The sequence below is a fragment of the Ursus maritimus genome, unplaced genomic scaffold (assembly GCF_017311325.1).
Source record: "Ursus maritimus isolate PB19 unplaced genomic scaffold, ASM1731132v1 scaffold_35, whole genome shotgun sequence".
Classification (NCBI taxonomy): Eukaryota; Metazoa; Chordata; class Mammalia; order Carnivora; family Ursidae; genus Ursus; species Ursus maritimus.
In genome coordinates this window covers 14,224,867-14,244,526 of record NW_024426119.1, presented here as the reverse complement: position 1 = coordinate 14,244,526, position 19,660 = coordinate 14,224,867, and the positions used below count along the sequence as shown (strand labels likewise).

The following is a 19,660-nucleotide window of genomic DNA, read 5'->3' as shown; positions in this document are numbered from 1 at the left end:
TTTTTTTTTTTTTTTTTTAAGTTTTATTTATTGATTTTATGGAGAGAGAGAGAGAGTTCACAAGTGGGGGAGAGGGGCAGAGGGAAAGGGAAAGAGAGAATCTCTAGCAGACTTCCCACTGAGCATGGAGACCAACATGCTGGGCTGGGTCTCAGGACCCATAAGATCACTATTCCAGCCGAAATCAAGGGTCTGACTCCTAACGGACCAAGCCACCCTGGCGCGCCTCTGTGGAATCTTAAAAATAAAAAAAGGTTTTGTAGCCACACGTGATTTGATCTTTATCCTGAGGCCATTTCTCACTTTGTAAATCTTTTACTGGCTAACAATTCTGCTTGAAAACCAAACATCTTTCTTTAGTGCATTTTTCTCCTATTATACTTTATCATAAGCAGCTAAAAGACGACCATTGGCATTTTCAGGATTCTGCCTAGAAATTTCCTTGGCTAGATTCAGAGTTCACTGGGCATATTTTCTATCATTCATGTTACCACCGGCAATGGTAATGTTAAATATTCTGCCAATACATAACCTAGGCTGCCATTTCTCCAACCTCCTACTGCAATTTCCTCACCACCCTTTCAACCTCCACTAACCGTTTACTCTCTGGTTACTGCCTGGCGGTAGGGTCAATGTCACATATTTTAGGTTTTTGTTACAGCAATATTCCACATCCGGATACTAATTTGTTTCAGTTACTATTATAAGGAAATAAACTACCTCCAAATCTTAGAGGCATAAAACAACAACCACCATTTGTTCATGATTCTGCAAAGGGCAGAGTTCACTGGGTCAGCTCATCTCTGGTCTATTTAGCATTGGCTGGGGAGACCCAAATTGAGTCTGGGAAATCCAAAAGGTCCCCCCTGCAGCAAGGTGGTTGATAGTTTTCAGGAATGAAAGTGGAAGTGCCAGGCCCAGAACACTTCCTCTGTATTCCACTGGTCAAAGCCAGTCATTTAACCTAGATTCAAGAGAAGGGGAAATAGATTCCACCTCTTCATAAAGGAAGTGACATGTATTGACATGGGTGGAAGGAATTGTTAGCAACCACTTGTGCAATCTACCACAACCCTTAAACCAGTAAGTGGCAGACCTAAGGCTAGATTTATTTTTCTGCCTTTTAAATCACTGCTTTTTCCATCACACCATATTTTTCACACACCACCATTGCTTTGGTGAGACTCAGGCTGGCCCCAAGTCCTCTACATTATATGGTTTAGACTCTCTCTAGCCATATAGCTGTTATACCTTTGAGCCTTGTTATATAAAATCATTACATAATAATGTCTTGTATTTGAAGACTTGGCCAGAAAAGGAAAAAGAACTATTTGTAAAATCCAACATCCAAATAATAGGAGTTCTAGAAAGAAAAAATAGGCAAAACTAAGGGGAGAAAATAATCAAGAAATAACTGAAGACAATTTTCTACAACTGATGGCCATGAGTTTTTAGACTAAAAAAGCCACAATAAATAGAACCAACCAACCAAACAAACCGAGTTTGGCACATCACCATGAAATTTCAGAACACTGGAAGCAAACAGGGAGAAGTTCCTAAAAAATTCCAGAGATTTTAAAAGGTCATACATGGGTATGAAGGGTAAGAAATAAGAATGGCATTATACTCAACACTCAGATCCTAGTTTCTAAATACCATTTTCCAGTAAATGAAATAGTTCTCCTAGGAGAAAGGGCTGGCTCCAGAAATGGGGCAGAGACAATACATGGTGAGCTCTGTGCTAAACAACTCATCAAAAAGACACAAAGCCAATTAGAAGGAGCCTCTCCTGGGGCGCCTGGGTGGCTCAGTCGTTGAGTGTCTGCATTTGGCTCAGGGCGTGATCCCAGGGTCCTGGGATCAAGCCCCACATCAGGCTCCTCTGCTGGGAGCCTGCTTCTTCCTCTCCCACTCCCCCTGCTTGTGTTCCCTCTCTTGCTGGCTGTCTCTCTGTCAAATAAATAAATAAAATCTTTTTCTTTTTTTAAAAAAGGAGCCTCTCCTGATTAAAATTTGGGATAATCTGAACATCACATTGAATAATGATGGGAACTGATTACATTACACTGAATTGTCTAAACTGGTAGTTTAAAAAAGTACACAAAAGATGGGATAAGGGAAGCTCCTATTTATAGAGGAATGCCAAATTATAAATGTATCAGGAAAGAAATATAAAGTCACTATTTTGCAACTAGAATTCCATACCCACCCAAACTATAAATCCAGGATAAATACATAATAAACATTTTTCAGAAATGCGGTTTATGCTCACACACCCTGTGTTAGTTTCCTAAGGCTGCCATAAGAAATTACCACAATCCTCATGACTTAAAACAACAGAAGTGTATTCTCTTTCAATTCTAGAGGCCAAACGTATGAAATCAACGTATCTGCAAGGCCATACTTCCCTGGAGGCTCTAAAACAAACCTTGTCCCTTCCAGCTTTTGGTGGCTGTCAATGTTCCTTGTGGCTTCTTCACTCCGATCTTTTCCCATCATCATGTGGCCTTCCTCTCTGTTTCTGTGCCTTCTCCTCTTCTGTCTCTTATAAAAACACTTGTCATTGACCTCAGCCTTAGCAACTTATTAGACATGTCGCTGGAGGCAAGGGAAGCAAAAAAGTAAAAATGAACTACTGAGACTTCACCAAGATCAAAAGCGTCTGCACAGCAAAGGAAATCATCAACAAAACTAAAGGCAACGTATGGAATGGGAGAAGATATTTGCAAATGACATATCTGATAAAGGATTAGTATCCAAAATCTATAAAGAACTTACCAAACTCAACACCCAAAAAACAAATAATCCAATTAAGAAACGGGCAGAAGACATGAATAGACACTTTTCCAAAGAAGACATCCAGATGGCTAACAGACCCATAAAAAGATGCTCAACATCACTCATCATAAGGGAAATACAAATCAAAACCACAATGAGATACCATCACACCTATCAGAATGGCTAAAATTAACAACACAAGAAACAAACAGGTGTGGGTGAGGATGTGGAGAAAGGGGAATCTTCTTACACTGATGGTGGGAATGCAAACTGGTGCAGCTGCTCCAGAAAACAGTTTGGAGATTACTCAGAAAGTTAAAAATAGAACTACTGAATGACCCAGCAATTGCACTAGTAGGTATTTACCCAAAGGATACAAAAATACAGATTTGAAGGGTCACATGCACCCCGATGTTTATAGCATCAATGTCCACAATAGCCAAAACTATGGAGGGAGCCCAGATGTCCACTGACTGGTGAATGGATAAAGAAGATGTGGTATATACATACAACGGAATATTATTTAGTCATCGAAAAGAATGAAATCTTGCCATCTGCAACAACGTGGATGGAGCTAGAGTGTATTACACTAATGAAATAAGTCAGAGAAAGACAAATACCATATGATCTTATTCATATGTGGAATATAAGACAGAAAAAATATGAACATATGCGAAGGGGGAAAAGAAAAAAAGGAGAGAGGAGAAACAAGCCATAAGTGACTCTTAATGACAGAGACAAACTCAGGGTTGATGGAGGGTGGTGGGTGGGGGAGGGGCTAGACAGGTGATGGGGATTAAAGAGGACACTTCTTGAGATGAGCTCTGGGCCTTGTATGTACGTGATGGATCACTGAATTCTACTCCAGGAACCAACATTGCACTGTATGTTAACTAACAAAATTTAAATAAAAATAAAATAAAACGGAAAAAAATAAAGTAAATGAATCCGTGTAGAATATTATCAAAATAAAAATAACAGGAAAACTGTTTAATATTTCTAATGCTGCGAAGGAATTTAGATTTCCAATACCGTGAGCCTGTGATATACTCAGGTAACTAGATAAGGGGATTTACACTGGGGACACCTGTATGCAGATGCTCTCACTACTGATAGGGTACAAATGTGTCAGGATGCTATGGGATGACATCAAGAAGTGGGGGAGATCTAAGCTAGGTACCAAGGGAGGGGCAAAGGACACCTGGACTCGTTCAAAAGTCCAAAGGACAAGAGCAGACTCTGGACGGGAGATGAAGCCAAGGTTCCGGCTGAAACAACGCAGAAGCAAGCAGAAGGGAAGCAAGGAGTGTGGTTGACAGGCTGCGGGTGGGGCTGAGGTGACATCTGCCTCCCTCTGTGGCCCAATGACGTGTGATACCTGAGGGTCAGGCTTGCTGGACATGAAGAGCAGCCACCAATGGTAAATCATCTGTGCCATTTCTTCAAACAACAACGCAAAAGAGCAGGAAGAGGAGAGGAAGACAACAGAGGAGAGTGCTACGAGGGAGGGGCTGAGCGACTGTGACACAGAGAGAAACGGATGGAGAGCGCTATCCTCCTGAACCAGGCATATCTGTAATCTCTCAGTATCTCCACCCTAGTTTCTGCATCCGGGGACTACACGCGTTGGCCCAGATCATCTGTAAAGTCTTTGCTAGCTCTTACATTTAGAGGGTCTTGCTAAAACAGAGTTTCAAATTCTTTAAGACTCCGTGAAAACAATCTCTGGATTGTTTGTAATAGTATAAATAATAAAGTAATCCAACTTTATTACTCAGGCAGTACCGTTTTAGTTCAACTCCTTAACACTTCGGCATCTGGTGCTCCTGGGGCCCTTGAAAAGAATTCCTGATTGCGTTCTAATAGGGTAGAGCTCAGGAAGCTGTTAGAAGCACAAGGCGAACAGATGGGTGCGCTGCTCTAAGCAGTGCTAGTTGCAGTTTTTTCTTTTCTCTTTTTAAATGAGAGGTTAGTCTTCCCCAAATCCCAAGGCTCCACTCCCTAATTTGGAGATGAACCAGATGATTTCACTGGTCTTTTCCTTCTCTGGTTTCTATGATTCATCAGCTATAGCAACTAGGGTGGGGTAAAGAAAACAATTCTAATATTCAGGTTATGTTGTCGCTCAAAAGGAAGGAATCTAAGAAAAACTACTACGATCGTCAGAGAATGCAAGAACTATAACTCACAATACTCCTAACTCAGAAATTGTTCCCAGGAGGTATCACTACACCCAGTGCCCCGATCTCACCTCTTTAAATAACAATTACATGAACGTTTTCGTTCATCAAATGTTTTACACATCTTTCTCTATGAAATTGATAAAATGCTTAATGTAGTACAGATAAATGCCTAGTTGGTTTTGATCACCCATGTCTCCGGAAAAGCTGCCAGTAGCTAACTATAAAAATCAAGGAACTCTAGGGGGCGCCTGGGTGGCACAGTGGATAAGCGTCTGCCTTCGGCTCAGGGCGTGATCCCGGCATTACTGGATCGAGCCCCACATCAGGCTCCTCCGCTATGAGCCTGCTCCTTCCTCTCCCACTCCCCCTGCTTGTGTTCCCTCTCTCGCTGGCTGTCTCTATCTCTGTCGAATAAATAAATAAAATCTTAAAAAAAAAAAATCAAGGAACTCTCAAGACAAATGCACTCAATTTAACAAACACTGAGTATTCACCATATGCCAGGCACCTGGGCAGGACTGCTCAGCAGATGCCTAATAGGCAAAAACATGGTAACTCTGACCTCAAGGTCTAGTAGAGGTAAATAAGTAATTATAATTTGACAAATGTATCAGAAATGAAATCAAAGTGCAGGGGAACCCAATAAGAGAATGACTAATTCTGTCAAGGGCAGTTGACCATTAGAGAAAGGAAGTAAGACATTGTCTTGGCCAATGCATTCAGTTACTCATAGTTATGTGAAGTCATTGGGAAACCATAGGAGAGGAAATGAAGCATACACCAATGTATTCTATATCTGTGGACAGCGTCCGTGTAGAGGGGTAACTGTTTTTGTTTTGTTTTGTTTTTAAACAAACCATACTGGTATAAAAACAGGTAAAGAGGAAGAGTCACTCATGTGAAAATTTGAAAATATTTTTGGAACTCCTCTACTTATTTCCCTCGAGCCTAAGGCAAATCTTGGTCAACCGAGAGGAGTTCTAAGCAAGAGTTAAAGTCATTCTGAGCCAAGGCTCATGACTAAGTGGGCAGAGGATAGCAGGCGTTTCAAGTAGGGTTAAAAATACATGAAGTCATGAATAGGACCTCATTTGGTTACATTATGTGATGGAATCAACAGTATTGATTTTCTGGTTTTAAGGAAGTTTGATCATTTTGATACGATGTCTGAAGTGGATATCAGTCCAATAAAATTTTTGGAGTTCCTAAGATACCAAATATTCAAAATCATGTAATACAATTTAAAGGTACTTTTTTTGGTCAAAGTATCCCAAAATAGGGGTGCCTGGGTGGCTCAGTCATTAAGCATCTGCCTTCGGTTCAGGTCACGATACCAGGGTCTTGGGATCGAGTCCCGTGTCGGGCTCCCTGCTCAGCAGGGAGCCTGCTTCTCCCTCTCCCTCTGCCTGCTGCTCCCCTTGCTCGTGCATGTGCTCGTGTGTGCTCTCTCTCTCACTGTCAAATAAATAAATAAATAAGTAATCTAAAAAAAAAAAAGAAAAAATATCCAAAAATATAGTGGGCTGAAATGGAATCTTCGATAATGACATACCTATGGATAAGGTGCTTATACATCAGAAAGAGCTTCAAAAACCAATACTCCATGGCCAAGAAAATAGCCAACCAAGCTGGCTACAGTTTCCCACGAATGACACTGGCATCATGTAGGTCTCTATCGAAATGGATTGAAACCATCAGTCCCTTTTCAGAGCCAGTGGCATTGTTGAGTATTCTGGATAGCAGGTACAAATGTAGACATGACCCCACCCAGCTGAAGAGGAAAAAAAGAAAAGGCACACAGTTAGTGGACTCAGTGTATCTAGAGACCCTTGCCGCCACTCCTCACAAGGGCTGGCCACTCTCCTGGAGTAGCAGCTACTCTTCCTTCATAAACGGAAATCCTTTCTCAGAACCATTAACATTGCTTCTGTCAGTCTTTTAACGAATTAGTCTGTTCGTAAGTTATGTACATAATAAAATTACCTGCCTTGTATTGTGGGGAAAAAAAATACAAGAAGCCTTCATACCCTTTTCAGATATCAAACTGAAAAGGAATGAAGGGCAGGAGGCATGGCCTGAGACCCACATGGGCTGGCAATCCTGGTCTACGTATTTCGTTTTAACTGGGTAAGCCAATTTTCTCATTCAAGGCTGTAGTATCCATGTTAAACTTTTAAACATTAACATAATTATCACACAAACATCAAAATATTCTGAGGAGGAGCTCATGGCATGACTTACTCTGACCCTCAAGTCTCTATAGGGAGGGCAACTTAGGTTTCAGTTTGGGCTTCCGGGCTCAGCTACTGGGCTCATTTTATTTTTCCCTTTTATACCCCAGAGTCCAGTTTTCTTTAAAGGTTGGGAAAGAGACCAACTAGGTAAAAGGGACATTTAAAGAGTTAACCATTCTTTTTTAAGCGACTTACTTGGGAGGATACCAACCTTTTTTCCAGATTTAGAGTGTACTTCCAAATGATATAATTAGAGTTAATTCTCCAAAGAATAATTTTTGCAAAGGAACCCTTACTCCATTTAACTTTGGGCTGTGGAGGGAGGAGAGGGACCTGCCCCAGCTTGCGTGAGGGTCTGCAGTACTTATCACTCCATTTCTGACTTGTTCAACTCCAGCAGATTTAAAATCAGCACCTTCCATCTCATGGGCTTGACCACATTCTCACAAATGTGGTAGGCATTATTTGGTACTGCAAGAACAGAGGTTGACAGGTGGTCAAGTAAGGTGGATCACTAGAAGCTTCGGTTTAGATTGAAAAATAACCTCCCCTGATCTCCCTGCTTTCAGACTCTGATCTCCCTGCTTTTAGACTTCCCTAGTTTCCATTCTGCCCCCCAATCTAGCCTACATATTATATATTGCCTACAGTTTCCATGTTAGAAGTTTAACTGTGTTGCCTATCTCTACTGCCACCCCCCATTAAGAAGTTTCTCCTCATTTCCCACCTCAAGACAACGCCACAGTCTCTCAGTCAATCACCCTGGTCATGTCTTAGCCACACCAATGCTATGCATGTTGGTACCTCTGAACACTGACTATACTTTGTCCCTGAGCTTGAAATTTCCCTTCCAGTCTGGCAAACTCCTTTCAAGTTTTAGCTCAGATGACATTGCTCATTGATTTGATCTGACCATACTTCACATTTACACAGGGACTTGCAGCTTAAAAAGAACTTTTATATCCATTATTTATTGGGAGGCCACTAGAACGTATAGAATATACTGGCAGGGTATAAATATCTGGATTTCACAGCTGAAAGACCCAAGATCAAAGCGGGGAGAGATACAGCCTTAGCAAATGGAGTTGAGACCAAATCTGTACTCCCCACTTCCCACCCCCTTCCCAACCCCATGCCACCAAACTCCAAATCTGGCTGCCCTCTTCTGAGACTCAACTTCTCATATTTCTCTCCAAGTTGTAGCAGACAGTCTTAACATTCTAAAACCTTCCCCAACTGCTGGATGTGAATTAACTCTAGCACAGGCTCCTGGGAGGCAGAAGGCTTGGCTGACAGCAAACTCAGCACTCCCTTATATGCAAAATGACATTTTGGCCTTAGGCACTTAGTAAGTTACACAGTCCTTGCTCCTTAAGAGTAAAAGTTTTCAGGCACTGGAGTGTAGCATTAAAAAAAGCCAAACTGCATTAGGGACTGACCCACCACTTCATTAGCTTCTCACCATGCACACATATACAGAGACATTCAAGCCTCATGCACTGTCATTTCAGTTTCCCTCACCCTCTTCCTGAACTCAAAAGAACTCACTGTGCAATTCTAGGAGATTGCATTTTGGAATTGGACAGAGACTTCTTAACAGTTGCCCGTTGTGGCACTCGGGAAACTATAATCTGCATCACTTTTCGTGGGACAGAAGGCAGAATTTATACTTGCAAAATGCGTTCCGTTATTTATTTTTCACATTAGCAAAACTGCTGTTTGTGTATTGTTAGGACCCATGACTAAACAGTTAAAACACAGACTCCATAAAATACATTCTATATCTTAGTCGCCTAGAAATGTTAACTTTCAACAGACTGCAATCACTTGATCATTTACTCTGGACTCATTTCTCACTTCGGGTTGAAAACTTCAAGAGCAAATTTAAATATTATCTCATGGAGAACAATGCAGTAAGACTGTCTCTGGGCACAATGTCCTCTTTATTTATTTGGCGTTGTACAGGTTAAACCAAAAAACCCTACAGTTTATTTCCGGAGCCTAAGTTGGGCAGAGGTTTGTTGAAAGACCAACTCGAAAAACTGTGGATGACTTACGTTTACTTGGCATTGGAGAACATTACCTGCAGATGATGAGACCTCCGAAGTTGTGTGAAAGAAAAGGCTTTTTTTTTTTTTTTTTTTTTTTTTTTTTGGCTACATCAGGAAGAATAACAGGTTTGTCCAGACAAGTTTTGGCTGACAGGTGGAATGCTTTTGAGAAGTTTTGAAGTGTGGTATCTTTCAAATTGTTTAATCTGAATTCGTATGTCCTTTGTTGTTCTAAAATGAAATAGAGTAACACTGAGTGAGTCAGACAGTAATATACCACCTAAGTAATGTGCTCTTCTTGGTATAAGAAGCAAGAAACACACATTGTTGATTTGTCTCATTACTGGTGATACTAATTTTAATCAGTTAAGATAGTTTCTGCCAGATTTCTTCCAGATTGAGTAAACAAATAAGTATGTTATACCCAATAGTAACTATCTTCTAGGGAGATTTTTTAATAAGACAATGTGAATATTCCTGGGCGACCAGGTGGCTCAGTTGGTTAAGTGTCTGCCTTTGGCACAGGTCATGATCCTAGGATTGAGTCCTGCATCTGGCTTCCTGCTCAACGGAGAGTCTGCTTCTCCTTTTACCCCTCCCAACTGCTGGTGTTCTCTCTCTCTCTCAAATAAATCAATAAAATCTTTTTTAAAAAGACTATGTGAATATTCCTATTTGCCATCAAATTTTCACCATGTTTAGCATCTTTTGAGGATTCTTAGCTAAATAATTAGCTCTATAATGTTTGCAAGTTGATTTAAGTCCATCATTCCCTCTGGGTTTATTGGCTGGCAATCCACTGTCGAACAGAGTATTTCCTTCTTCCCCATTTATTTATTCATTTATGCCAACACGTGCTTGTGGATTACTATTTTACTTAAAGCATTATATGTTACTATCATTCTTTCATGCTCAAATTTTCCCAGATCTAAGAACTCCTTTAAGCTAGTTCCTTTGTTCTTTTAACATGCATCCGTCACTCTTCGAGCACTTTCTTACTTTCTGGTGCAAGACAATGTTCCACGTTCATCTTGTATTTTCCCTGCCCGCTTGGGATAATATCTCCAAGGAACACTGATTTCTTTTAGGGAAGAATGGAATTTAGAAACCAAGATCTGGGTGCTAGGTGTGTTCATTGCTATGTGAGTGTTACTGCTTCTAGGACCTATCAGCAGAATTAGGAAATATGTATGCATATATACACATACACACAGCTGTTTCTCCGTCTCTCTATATAAAGTACCACAAATTCACTCTGATACTTCCAATTCCAATCCAATACCACGGGGTTTAGTCTTGCCTTCCTCTTTTGCATTATTCTCAATGTATTTATTTGCTCAGTTAATCTGGTATGTAACCAAACTCCCTGTCCCTTGGCCCTAGTAAAGGAAGTAGAGGAAAGAAAAGGCCAGTGTGGTCCCAGACATGCTAGCCCCAATTGCCTGGTTTATCAGCCCAAATGTGGGACCCAACCTTCCTTTCTATTTCTCTCTAATTTGTAGACCCACATTTTCAGTTTACAGATTCCATAGGACATCATCACCTTAATTGTACTGCTGACATTTGGTTAAAAACATAACTACTTGTCTTTTTACACCATCTATATTCTTCCTCTAATATTTTCATTTAAGTCAGTGGCAGCACTCAGGCTAAAAATTTCAGTTGTCTTTGGAACCTCTACTTCATAATTACACACACACAAGCTACTTCATGTGCCATGACCAACACCTGGTGTCTATAACCTATTTGTGACTCTATGTTACAGGAGGTAAACATTCACTCAGGGAAGAGAATCAAATCTCATAGCAGCTAACGAAATAGCTTTCCAATCTACAGCTTTTCTATCCACCTGCTATTTGTAGAGTTACCACCTCCTTTCCATAAGTCTTTCCTCTCTCTAATCCTTTATATTGTAAGCTTCCTAAAATTGATGTCATTTTGCTCAAAAAGACTTCAATGTCTCCTCATTGCTTTTAGAATCAAATCAAACTATCTGGAAATAATAATCAATACCTTCCACTATTAAGCTCTAACTTACCTCTTCACCTCCCTATTTTCTTTTACCTCCATGCTTGTTATAAGAGCATATTTGCTATTTTTGAAGATCAGCACTTATCATAGGATTTCCCCTCATGCTGTAATGCTCTGCCTCCTTTTTGTTCATACTAATATTTTTCTTGTCTTTCAGAAAGCTTAAAGGTCATTTTACCATGAGTTTCTCTTATTTCTAAGCACCTCTTCTTCTTACTCCAATGCACTATTGTGCCACTTAAATTCTGCTCTGTATTATAGCTAATTGCACATATCCATCTCTCCAACTAGATTAGAGAATACCCTTAAGACAGAAACCAATCTTACTTATCTTTACATCCCAAGAAATTGGCATAATGTACTATATCCAGTAGATGCTCAAAAAAGTATTAATTCATTTCCAAGTTTTTCAGATCAATTGGCAATGAAGAATTTCATTGTTTCCACCTCACCTTCTCCTTAGTCCTTAATGTTTATAACTCTGATTTCCGTCCTAGCCACTTTAATGAAATTTCTATAGGTGATAATAAATCCACGTAGATATTGCTTTATGAGCAAGAGCATGCAGGTAGGGCCTCAAATGGCTAATCTGTGTGCTGGTAAAACCTGGCTGGAGCAGATGGCGCACTAATGCAGTGCTTGGAAGAGAGGTGAACCCACAGAACCAGTGTAGCATTGCTTTGCTGCACGGTGACTCTTAAGAGTAACATGCACTCTCCTGTGCTGCACATTTCTGGGCAAAAGCCAATACTAGGATTGTGTCCTCCACTAGAATGTGAGCTCCTGGAAAAAATAAAATCTATCCTTGATACCTAGACATTCATTTATTCATACATCCAACTTACATTTACTAAGCGACTACAAGACAGTAATACCAGGTTACGTGTTTGTTACATAATCATGAACAAAGCAAATATGTTCCTGCCTTTGCATAGCATATAGTCTATTCAAGAAGAAAGACAGTAAAGTCAAATAAACAAATACTGCGATATGTGAAAAAAGAACATTATAACAATGGGGACCTATTTTAGATTGTGTGGCACACAAATGAAAACATTTATTGAACTAAATGTTTTCTAAGAGGTATGTGTAAATTATACCTTCACCATAGATATAAGTGGACCAGGTTCATCAAATCCTTGCCAACACTGACTGTGCTTAACACAGGGTTGCCACAAACCTTCAATCTGTAAAAAAATGTAGTATCTGCAAAGTGCAACAAGCAAAGTGCAATAAAATGAGGTATGCCCGCACCAAAAATCAAGGGAAAAAACACAAACATGATCAAATACATGTTATAAAAGAGGCTTGATTACGCACGAGTGAAAAAAAAAAACTAAGACTAGAATTATATATACTATCAGGGTTACTCAAATGTATGGCTGAGATAATTTCAAAATAATTACTTGCAAGACCACATGTTTTACGAAGTAAAAAGTAATATTAAAAATCAAAAGCCAAGTCTGTCCAGTATTCAGAAGTCTGAAGAAATCTTTGTCTAGCTTTTTTAAAAGAGCAAATTCCAAGGGAATCCCTGCCTCTCCCCTGGTTCACTGCCAAATGAGTCACAACTAAAATATTTCTGGGATATGCGAATATGGGACAAAGTTAAAAAAAAAAAAAAAAGATCATGTCCATTAAAAAAAAAAGCTCAATGTTTTAAAAAGGGAATGGCAGGAGGAGGAAATTCTATATTAAAGTATATAAAATAGTTTTAATAATTATTCATTAATTTAAAAATATTTCATAACAGACTAAAATTAAAAAACAAAACTTGGTAGTTGAAGATAAAAATATTCAACTGTTACTGATAATAGTTGAGAAGATTTCTTGGACTTGTTTCTTATATTAATATAAAACACATTAAAAAATTCCAAAAACAAAGCAGATATTACTTTGGATTATAAAACTTGCATTTTATAAATGATGCACATATTTCTGAAACTTTTAATGCACATTAAAGGACAGAGACACAAAAATTAAGTAAGTCCATTCCTTCTAAAGTCCAAATTAGCTACAGTAACATCCGGTGATGATAAGCTTTCCAAATTCATCTATGTGGTCCCAGGAAATTTAATCAATATAGATGAGAAAAAATAGCTTATATCATATCACACATTAGCCTTGTCAGTTGAAACAATGAGATTTTTCTGGAAAACACGCTCATCTCTGCTTTTAGTAGCATATTTCAACACTCAGCTGAAATTTGTGCCAAGAGATAGAGGGATCTATCACCAAACCTATTACCACCACAGGTGTGTTTTTTAAAAAACAAAGTGATGGTTGACCAACAAGAAACTGTTAACTTGTGACTTTTCAGAAGCATGGACTTTTTTATTTTTAATTTTAGTTTTTGGCTTGTGCAATGGAATTTCATCAAGTTTTTAAAGATGTTAACTTCATTAACTTGCAACAATCATCATTTTAAAATAGTATATAAAAACTGTGGGTCAGAAGCAAGGCTTACACTGGCTCAAAATTATCTCTGACAGTGGCAAGACTCAACTTTTTGAGCCAATCTCAACAGATTGGTGATATAATTCAAATTATTAACATAACACACAAGGATAAATATTGCTCTTGAAAAAAGCAAATTACTTTCCTATTTACAGTTTTTGGAAAAGGTCTACTATAAAAATATTTCTCCTCTATGTTTCCCTGCCATGAGAATGTTAAAACATATCTAGAGGCTCCTCAAACATCAATATTAAGAGTATAACGTTCCATTTTAGCTGAAACATTCCTTCACATAGCCAATACATTTTTTCAAGGCACTCTAAGAACTCTCAAGGACACTAAAAGAAAAATGTTCATCTTGTCCACTGATCTTCTAGGCATATTTCCCCTCAAACTTTTCTAAATTGAACATTGTTACAACTAGTTTTTGTTCATTTTCCATGGTAGAGTCCTAAGTTATTTTTCTTTTATTTGGAGCTTCTCCTTCATTTTCAACTTGCTGAGCAGGCAGACTTTTGGTTTCCATGGAAACTGGATTCCTGCGGCTGCGTGCAGGCATTCTTGTTCCACCAACCTAAGAGATGAAGCAAAGAATAGTTTAACATGTTTACAACATATTTATATACAGTCAACTCTGTGTTATTTATACATGTACTAATTACCTTGCAAATCGTCCTTCGTATGTTTTCAATCTCCAGCTACTTGGTTGCCTCTAAACGAGCTTTAATCTGACACAGTTTAAGGTACAAAACTTTCAAATAGCAATCAGGGAAGGAATAGGTCAGGGTAGATGGAGAGAAGTGAAGGGGAAAACCACTCTCTGCGTTAAATCTGGAAGAGGCTGAAATATTAAATTAGAAAATGATGGAAGGACAGGACTTTTGAGCAATGTGTTTGCAATAATGACACTGAAGGGCAGGAGAAAGGAAGAAATGAAAAATACGAAGGGAGAGAAAGGAAATACAGGGAACAGGTCAGAAGTGGCAAAGAAGGAGAAAAAAATTACAAAACAGAGAAAGGAACAAAGAGTAAGAAAGACAGACTAATCTACAGAGAAAAAGGGGGAAAAATAAATGTGAAAAACAGGAAGGCAAAAGAGAAAATAACCCAAGTAGAAAGGAAAAGTTGAGGGACTAAAAGAGAAGATTCTTGCGAGAAAGAAGGGGAAGAAAAAATTGGAAGGAGGCTACAGAGGAAAAAAGGAAGAAGGGAAATGGGAGCAAGAAAGTCCGTTGGGGTTCTGGTTCTACCTTAAATTCGACTCCTCAGAACAAGCAGCTGCCCACCCTCACTTTCTAGTCCACACAGACTATAGAAATGAGAAGGCGTATTCTTAGGACACAATCCCTTGCTAACTACAGTCCTGCTGAAGATGAGATCTGGAAATTCTGTCATCTCCTTGGCCACTGAGAGAGCATAGTTTTAAAAGGGGTAATGGAGAAAGTCAGCCCTTAGAAAGAAGGGCAAAAGCTGTACAGCCTTAGCCATTTGCCCAGAACCTGTCCATTTCTGCCTCTATTTTCCCTGGCCACCTTGCACTCTTTGTTTCTTCACATCATGTCCAGTGAATTAAAGACCTGGTGGTGATGGGTGATATTGTTACTTCAAACACGCTCATATTTCCTAATATTATCAGACATATTATTAGCATTCCTCCAAGGGGCTACTGGCTCACTAAGAATGAATCAGACTCCAGCTTCCCTAACCTAGTATGTTATCTCTTCAGGGGCATTTTTTAGTTTATGATCAGGGGACCAAAAAGGAAAAACTCCAGTTGAGATTTGAGTCTGCCAGTGTGTCTGTCTGAATCCAATGAACTTTTCTAACACACTGATTAGAAAAGAGTTGTGATTTTTAGATTATCTATACTACTGCCCATTCAGCCGGTATTTACTATTAAGGCTATATTGACCACCCGGATTGTATGTACTATATCGCTGAGGAAAGTATTTTGAAGCTTCCATTGTAAGAGTGTGTGTGTGTGTGTGTGTGTGTGTGTGTGTGTGTGTGTGTGTAAAATGAATGTTTATTATGGAAGTTGTAGGAGGAAAGGGGCGGGGGCAGAGCCTTTGCAAAAGGACTGGAAGTGGAAAGATTGAGGAGTAGCATAGAAGCAAATGGATTCTCTTATTAGTCTCTTCCTCATGCAGCAGGAGGCAGACACAGACGCTATTGGGGTATCTCTCAGGGTTAGTACCTAAGGCACTACATGAGGATGAGAACTGAATTCAAGTGGACAGGGACTAAAGGATTGTATCAGAGGCAGTAACATTTGTTATATGAGCTTTTACACCATGAAATATGTGGATGATTTTTGTTTCATACAGGGTCTTATTTCCTTAGGTTTCCTGAAGCTTTAGTCTTTTCCTGTTGCTGCTAAGGCTAGAAACTCTATCTGTGCTTACCTTGACTGGACTAGAAAGACCCATTCCCATGGACTGGCTGGGAGGAAGTAAGGGAGGAAGGTTGGGTAATTCTCACAAAACACAGGGCTAGATTGTAGGGAGATATGTAAGAGATCACCAGAAATTTTCAAGGGCTTGAAAACATCCCAAACCAAGCATTAATTATCTACCTGTCTACTCTACCTAATAGCTGGGTCTTAGATAATTTCACTAAGGATTTGTCCCTGGCACTGAATGTGTGAAGTGTCTTAAAAAATACAAATCAACAACTGCTCAGTGGCATATATATAACTGAATTGTTTAATTTTGTATCTCTGTGGCCAAACGGCATTGTATCAAAGTATTTCAGAATTATATGTCACAGGTAACAGACCATAATCAAAATTTCTAAATTAAAAAGAAATCATTATCCTAGAAAGAACATAAATCTTTCAAAAGTAGTTTTCAATTATTATATTTAAGTTAGTGAAGAAAATTTTGCCTTAATAAGTTATAAAAATCACTACTCAAATGAAATTTAAACTGGAAATAACGAACCAGAACTGCAGATAAGATGGTTTAAAATATTAACAACTTCATCCACTCTTTCATTTGTAGCAACTAGTTAACCACATTTATATATTCTCATGGCCAAAGTTAGCTAAGACCGTTCAAGGAGTTCTCATTTCTAAAAAGATCCTTCCAAAAAGTAATTTAGGGTAAAGAACTGAAAAACATAAACAATTTCATTCACTGTAAATTATTTTTAAAAATCCTCAATTTTTGCATTCCAGCTATTTCTAAAAGGACTTGAAAACATTTATGGATTAATATAACACAGAAAGAAAAAAGAACAGAAGATATCCACAGGATACACAATTGACAGATATTCTGGGACACACATATTGAAAAGATTATGGAAGTCAGACAATAATTTTGACTCCAAGATTTTTGGCAGCACAGAAGGAAAATACACTCAGTTTTTATTTCCTGAACATTCAGATTCATTTGTATAGAACAAAACTTTTCCTAAAGCTAAACCCAAAGTGGAATATCTCATATGATATAAAGAATGAGTGACATGGTGAACAGTATCTCTAGCCATGGCTTTATAAAAGTTTCAGACAAGGAAAAACCATTCAATTGGTATTTCTGGGAAGGATTCTATAAAGACAGTAATGTTAATTATAACTCAATAAATACTGAGTTATACAATACTTAGCAAACAATTTAGTCCTTAACAGTTTATTGTACATTTAATAAGGTACTGCATTCACTAATTACTAACACTTACTTTTTAATTTTTCTATATCCTACTTATCAATTTTTAATTGTATCATCATAATTTTATTGTAAGTATTCTTCTGCAAATTGCATCAAATATTTAATGAAATGAAACAGTATACATAAATAAGAATCACAAAAAAATGTAACTTTGCTTTTCACAAGAACACAGGGATTTAACTATGCGGATGCATTACTCATATGCTCCCACTGGGCAAGCTAATGGAATTTTCTTTAGTTGACTTATAAACTTAACAAAAACAGAAACTTCCACTGACAATGACTGGACTCAGTAAAGCATACAACTTTATCTACCCTTCTCATGGATATAATTTTTAGATGATATTATAATTAATGTGGACATGAAGTTGAAATATTGTATTATCAATGAAATAGATGAATAACAAACAACCTAACGGAACATTAATTGCAAAAAAGATCTTACCTTTTGTTGTGGTGTGGGACCTAGTGACTTAGGTGGAAAAGTACAAGGTATTCTTCCATGATGGATATGATATGGTAATAACAGACTGGGATCTAAAGGGACCCAGGGAACTGAGAGACTGGAAGGCACACCAGGAAGGCCACAATGTGTTTTATGCAAATTGTAGGCTGTCCTAGTAACTTTTCCATCAGAGGTCTTGTAGATCAGGAGTGAAGAATCTTCTGCTGCATGAGACAACAAGTAGGAACCCTCCTGCAAACTAAATCATACAAGGAAATTTCAACTCACTGGCTCATGGTGTCAATTTCAACAGCATTTTTGTAACCATGATCTATTAGTAAAATCCAAAACAATTATGGGAATGGAATACCACCTCTAAAAATATTTTATGACCAAATAAGATTTAAGAAGTCTTATTATTTTTTTTTTTGGAGAAAATACCTGCAAAACATATATTTGATAAAGATTTTTACCCCAAATATATAAATTATTCCTCCAACTCAATAATAAGAAAATAATCCACATCTTTAAATGGACAAAAGATTTGAATACATACTTCACCAAAATGAAGTGGTGTGGATGGCAGATAAAAATGTAAAAAATGCTCAACATCCTTAGTCATTAGATAAATGCACCTCACAATCACAATGAGAAAACACTACACACCTATTAGAAGGGCTAAACATTTCTTTAAATGCTGACAATGCCAAGTGCTAGCGAGGATGTGGAGCAATTCGAATCCTCATTGCATTGCCGATACAGCCGCTTTGGAAATCAGCTTGGCAGTTTCTTACGAATTTACTATTTTTTTTCCATAATAATATTTTTATTATATTATGTTATTCACCATACAGTACATCCCTGGTTTCTGATGTAAAGTTCGATGATTCATTAGTTGCATATAACACCCAGTGCACCATGCAATACGTGCCCGCCTTACTACCCATCACCAGCCTATCCCATTTCCCCAACCCCTCCCCTCTGAAGCCCTCAGTTTGTTTTTCAGAGTCCATAGTCTCTCATGCTTCATTCCCCCTTCTGATTACCCCCCCTTTCTTTATCCCTTTCTTCCCCTACCAATCTTCCTAGTTCTTATGTTCCATAGATGAGAGAAACCATATGATATTTGTCTTCCTCTGCTTGACTTATTTCACTTAGCATTATCTCCTCCAGTGCCGTCCATGTTGCAGCAAATGTTGAGAAATCATTCTTTTTGATAGCTAAGTAATATTCCATTGTATATATGGACCACAACTTCTTAATCCAGTCATCTGTTGAAGGGCATCTCAGCTCCTTCCACGATTTAGCTATTGTGGACATTGCTGCTATGAACATTGGGGTGCATATGGCCCTTCTCTTCGTCTGTATCTTTGGGGTAAATACCCAGTAGTGCAATGGCTGGATCACAGGGTAGCTCAATTTTTAACTTTTTAAGGGACCTCCACACTGTTTTCCAGAGTGGCTGTACCAACTTGCATTCCCACCAACAATGTAGGAGGGATCCCCTTTCTCCACATCCTCTCCAACAATTGTTGTTTCTTGCCTTGTCAATTTTTGCCATTCTAACTGGCGTAAGGTGGTATCTCAGTGTGGTTTTGATTTGAATTTCCCTGATGGCTAATGATTTTGAACATTTTTTCATGTGTCTATTAGCCATTTGTATGTCAGCATTGGAAAAAGTGTCTGTTCATATCTTCTGCCCATTTTATTATTTGTTTATTTGTTTCTCGTGTATTGAGTTTGAGAAGTTCTTTGTAGATCTCGGATACCAGTCTTTTATCTGTAGTATCATTTGCAAATATATTCTCCCATT

General features: G+C 38.4%; 1 protein-coding gene and 1 long non-coding RNA gene across 4 annotated transcripts in view; both read right to left on the bottom strand.

The window, feature by feature from the left end:
* Positions 1-2,055: 2,055 nt before the first annotated feature.
* Positions 2,056-11,699, bottom strand: LOC103676807. Its single transcript, XR_005831966.1, has 4 exons — positions 9,279-11,699; positions 7,407-7,666; positions 6,514-6,732; positions 2,056-2,598 (listed from the first exon to the last, which is right to left on the bottom strand). It is a non-coding gene; the product is annotated as an uncharacterized LOC103676807 (long non-coding RNA).
* A 387-nt stretch (positions 11,700-12,086) lies between these two features.
* Positions 12,087-19,660, bottom strand: part of ICE2 (interactor of little elongation complex ELL subunit 2) — a 70,660-nt gene continuing 63,086 nt past the window's right edge. For all 3 annotated transcript variants that reach the window (XM_008706045.2, XM_040620565.1, XM_040620566.1), the window contains 2 exons: positions 17,848-18,106; positions 12,087-14,308 (listed from right to left, as the gene is read on the bottom strand). In XM_008706045.2, coding sequence (XP_008704267.1) covers positions 14,186-14,308; positions 17,848-18,106 — 382 coding nt within the window. In that variant the 3' untranslated portion in view covers positions 12,087-14,185. The remainder of the gene's footprint in view (positions 14,309-17,847; positions 18,107-19,660) is intronic.